The sequence below is a fragment of the Gymnodraco acuticeps genome, unplaced genomic scaffold (genome assembly GCF_902827175.1).
Source record: "Gymnodraco acuticeps unplaced genomic scaffold, fGymAcu1.1, whole genome shotgun sequence".
In the NCBI taxonomy this organism is placed as follows: domain Eukaryota; kingdom Metazoa; phylum Chordata; class Actinopteri; order Perciformes; family Bathydraconidae; genus Gymnodraco; species Gymnodraco acuticeps.
In genome coordinates, this window is record NW_022990135.1 from 1940601 (window position 1) to 1945553 (window position 4953).

At 40.5% G+C, this 4953-nt stretch overlaps 1 protein-coding gene across 1 annotated transcript; it reads right to left on the reverse strand.

Annotated features, from left to right (window-relative positions):
- Positions 1-970: 970 nt before the first annotated feature.
- Positions 971-4587, reverse strand: LOC117546653 (ADP-ribosylation factor-like protein 4C). The gene has a single exon (XM_034216971.1). It carries the CDS (start codon positions 4174-4176, stop codon positions 3592-3594), a length of 585 nt encoding a protein of 194 aa, XP_034072862.1. The 5' UTR covers positions 4177-4587; the 3' UTR covers positions 971-3591.
- Between the last annotated feature and the right edge of the window lie 366 nt (positions 4588-4953).

Consider the following 4953-nt stretch of genomic DNA (forward strand, 5'->3'; position numbering starts at 1 on the left):
TTTTGTTGAAGAACCCTAACAGATATCGGTGAAATTTCAAAACGTGAAGCATGTCAAGGAACTTGAGCATCTGAAGTGTACTTTTTGTGTACTTTCGGGTTAATAATGGGGCCTTTTTGGCAGATTAACTAAAGGTGTGCGGCTGCTGTGGTGAGGAAATATGAGGCTGAATTTACAATGGGGTTTAATGGAGACATGTTGAAAGTTGTTGTCACTTCATGCCCTCAAGAGGCATTTTGTTTAATTTTTTTGCTTTATTTTTATTTATTTTTCAAGCTACAAGAGGTTTTCCTACGTTTCTCATGAAAGATTATGTCTCAGGAATGTAGGGTTTGGGAATTATGGCAGGTTTAAAGAAAATATGAAGGCAAAATTAAATCTGTCCTCCACTCTAGCTGTGACATCACGCACTCTAAATCTGAAGAAGGCCTCTTTACCAAGGTCTGAACAATGTTTGATATCTCTAAAAGTATGAATCAGATTTAAAAGTTGCGTTACACGAATAATGTCAGAAAGATTGTAACATTTTAAAGTTGGAATGAGGTTTCTGAGTAAAAGTATGAAGGAGCAGTTAGCAGTTGAAATTGCATGAAGATTATTCAAGTCTGAAGAGTTTCTCCATTGACTTCCATGTTAAAAATGTGATGAATTATGGGATGTATCTCTGGAATTATGAAAGTTATGAATGAGAAAAGTAATAGCCATCGATTCCTGACCGAGCTGAACGTTTTGATGTTGGAACGGAGTTTCTGCGATGTGGAATGTGGGAGAAGAAGAGGTGCAAAATAACCCGGCGGAATAATAAAGAATTTCGTGCGTATAACAGATAGTTGGAATGATGTATCAGCATTCACACTAAATAATGTTTAATAATAACTTACAACAGTACACACAACTGGCACTTATCTGTTGGGAAATTCCCGCCCTGAAGCTTTAGAATAATAAAACACGCCCCAGACACACACACACCTTAAATTACAAAGACTTTAATCCCAAAAATATTTTTTACTTTTTTCCATTTTTGGCACATTGTTTGGTCTTGCTGTATCTTAGCTGTAACACTGTACTGTATAATTTACATTGTGTGTCATGCAATGTTGAAAACAGCTCGATTACTTCAGAGAAAAAGATGCTACGTTCACGTCGGATTCATATCGGGAATATCATATTTAAAATAAATGAAATATCTTGCCCCTTGTGGTTATTATAAGTGGGCATTTTTCAGCATTCTTAAATATTAAATGACCAAATTAACCTAAAAACATGCTGCAGTTTATCACTTCAAATCCATATTATTTTGTGAAAATGGAGCTGCAGCAATTCCTCTTTTTATTCTGACGTGAACACGGCATTAGAAATGACTCCATCTGAGACATTCAACAGTCCTGTCAGTAAGAGTAATTCTATTTTCTGGGACATTTCTTTATCTTTTCTGCAAGCTGCAACATTATCAGGGTTGTGGACTGAATTACAGGTACTCATTTAACTTTAAAACTAGTTTATAACTCAACTGGAAGACCACTTTACGATTGAATATCATTCAATAAGAGAACAGGTTCCAGCCTGTCGCTTTCTTTCATCGTTACAGGAAGACACTTTGATCTTTCTGATAAAATCACGACTACACTGTGATTTCTTCTCGTGTGAAACACTCACAATGCACAATCATAGTTTGCATTTGAAGTCCATTTGTTCAGAAGCTTATCATGAGATAAAATGGTCATTTAAACAAGAATAAAAAGACACTTCCTAGCCATGGCACTAATCTTTACACCTGCATTTTTGGCTCACATGTACGGTGGCAGACCGGTGCAAACGTGTTCCAATACAAAACATTTACACTAGGAGGAACGTGCTGCAGTGTCAGAAACGATGCAAATACAAAAAACAAAAAGTGCCAAAACACATCCAAATGGAGAAACATCTTCGCCAACTTGACAACACATGAACAGCGTTTACTAAAAGCGCTGCATAAACAAAACACTGCACTCAAAAGTGGGACCGGAGCGCTTGTTGAGGTTCGGAGATGCTAAAGCTGCCCAGCTGTCACTGTTGTAAAATGTTTTATGGTCTTACTTTAACAATGTCCTTCAGATATAATAGCTGCTGTAAGCTAGCTAGCTAATTTAACTAACTTAATCATTTCAAATATACTGAGAAACTCTGCTAACAGTTAGACGACATTATAATCCCAGAACATCAACAAGCGCTCCGCTCCAAGCTGTGCGCGTCACTTTTGGGTGTTTATATGCAGCGCTTTTAGTAAACGCTGCGCATGTTTTGTCAAGTTGCAGAAGATGTTTCCTCATTTGCATGTACTTTGGCACTTTTGTGTTTTTCTATTTGCATCGCTTCTGAAGCTGCAGTGTGTTTCTCCTAATGTAAGGACTGTTCAAAAGCGTTTGCACCTGTTGGAAACCGTACAAATGAGAATCTTCTGCCCATATAGCTAAATTAATCTGGGTTTCCATATCCCTGTATATACATTTGCAACAAATCAAGCTTTTTTGATGGCCACTGGAGGAGCTCTCTGCAAGTACTTGGCAGCAAACTGCATCTGGAGATTAGTTAGCATTAATTGATGGTGCAGCAAATTCAGATTATGTGACTAGTTGTTACTTTTCTTGGAAGAAATGAAGTGTTGCTGTAAAAATCAAAGAGTTAAATGCTCATGTAAAATATAAAACGCTTGTTATGGATTGAGGGAAACAGTCAAAGTCAGACTGGATGGAAGAGGTTTGCCTTCTCTTGGAATCTTCTTTGGTGCAACACCATCTCATTAACAACAGTCTCGTTATATTATCTATAAAGTATCCCTAATAAAACAGTCTTATTTGTATATTTCTACATCAGGGACTTAGAGACACTATCTGCCTGTAAGGAGAAGTTCAAACTGTTTAACAAGGCAAGAAGATTATATTTATAATCACTTTTTTGTGTGTTTCTGTCACTTGTATTTATGATTTAGTTGTTTTCTGTCCATTGAAATGTTGGTAAATGGAGTTAAGACAGCTCTCTTTCCTTATGTCCCTCTAAAACATTCATATACAATCATATATCCTAATGAGTGACAATATGTTTTAGCATCACTATATCAATATATTTATGTCATATATGGAGGCTAGGATGATATTTCTGCTTCATTGTGTTTTTTATATATATCTGCTATATGTAAAGCTGTGAAAACAATTAAGAAACCACTTTTTTGCTATCTATAGGTATAACGTTGAGTTAAATTAATGTTTTTGTTTTATTCTCTAAACTACTGACATCTCTCCCACATTTCCAAAAATAGTCATTCAATTTGCAGAAATAAATGAATGCAATGATGCCAATCAAAATTGCATAAATAAAATAAAAGATAAATATAGATGTATAGAAACACTTATATTAATTGTAAACATAACTGTATTTGACGTTAAAGCAAAAAGGAGAATTTGGAGAAATGTTGTCAGAAGTTTAGAGAATAAAACAAAAATGTTAATGTACTCAAATAGATTCCTATAAATAGTCAAACCAGTTGGAGTGGTCACTTCATTTTAACTGGAGCTGTATTTATATTTCTGCAAAGTTCTATATATGTCTACGCCATCACGGCCTCTTCTTCTTCTGCTTCAGTGACTTCCTCCTCTTCACGATCATCTCGTACAGTTTATCCATGCCCTCCTCCAGCCCCTCGCCGATGATGGCGCAGGACGGCTGGACGTGGAAGGGGGTGGAGGGGGGGAGCTCTGAGAGGGCCAGCTGCTTCTCGATCTCCCCCACATCCAGAGCCCGGGGCAGGTCCTGCTTGTTGGCGATGACCAGCAGCGGGGTGCCCTGGTTCTCCACTGAACGCGTGATCTTGTGCAACTCGGTGCGGGCCTCCTCCAGCCGCTCCGCGTCCACCGAGTCCACCACGTACACGATGCCGTCCGTGCAGCGGCTGTACGGCTTCCACAGGGGCCGCAGCTTCTCCTGGCCCCCCACGTCCCAGAAGTGGCAGCTGATGCCCCGGGAGGCCCCCGCTCCTCCCAGTCGGATCTTCTCTGTGTTGAAGCCGATGGTGGGCACCGTGTTGACGAACTCGTTGAATTTGAGCCGGTACAGCACGGTGGTTTTCCCCGCAGAGTCCAAACCGAGCATGACTATGTGCAAAGACTGGAAGGCACCCAGGTTAGTGAAGCTGTTCCCCATGGTGCAGCCTGGGAAGGACACGCAGGAGATGCTCAAATGTCCCGGGAGTGATCCATAGTGCGACCAGACCACAAGGTGTGACAACGCGCCTGATCCGCGCCTCTCCTGCTCAGCACATGTGGATGGTGCAGCCCCGTGTTGCGCGGCGGCACTCCGGCAGCCAGATAAGCCGCAGCATCCTTGGACTCACTCCAACAGGCGCACAGACACAGTCAAAACATCGCATGCAAAGCGGTGCATGCACGGTGCGCACAGCTCACCAAATGCGCAAAATTACGCGTGGCCAAATGTCACATCGTGTCTCCAAGTGCGTAGCAGCTGTCCTCGTGTAATAACACACACAGACAAACACGAGTGATGGTGTGTGACGCGTGGATCAGCCTCTAAATGTTGCCATGAAAAGCTGCGTCAAGCTGAAGTAGACCACTACAAAATAAGACTTCTGGTTAAGCAATGGCTCCTACAAAATAAAAGCCACTCCTGTTCTGATGTAAACCTCCCTGACGCATCTTGGACAGGGTTTTATTTTGGAAAGCATTCATTCCTGTTTTGGTTTTAGTGTTTCCTCTGCGCACTGAGCTGAGCTGCTAAAGTCTGACACTTCATGGTGAAATATATAAACTGCAGGCTGCTGATGCTGTGTGTTTTCATAATAACATACCGTTTAAATAGTTTATGTGACAAAGAACCAGTTAGGACCCCATGTTTGCATGAAAAGGAAAAGGACAAAACTAGTTATGGAAATACTTTTTAAACAATTGTTTTATAGTTTGCACA

Coding starts and splice junctions, on each gene's coding strand:
- LOC117546653 (XM_034216971.1), bottom strand. CDS start 4,176: ATGGGGAACAGCTTCACTAACCTGGGTGCCTTCCAGTCTTTGCACATA.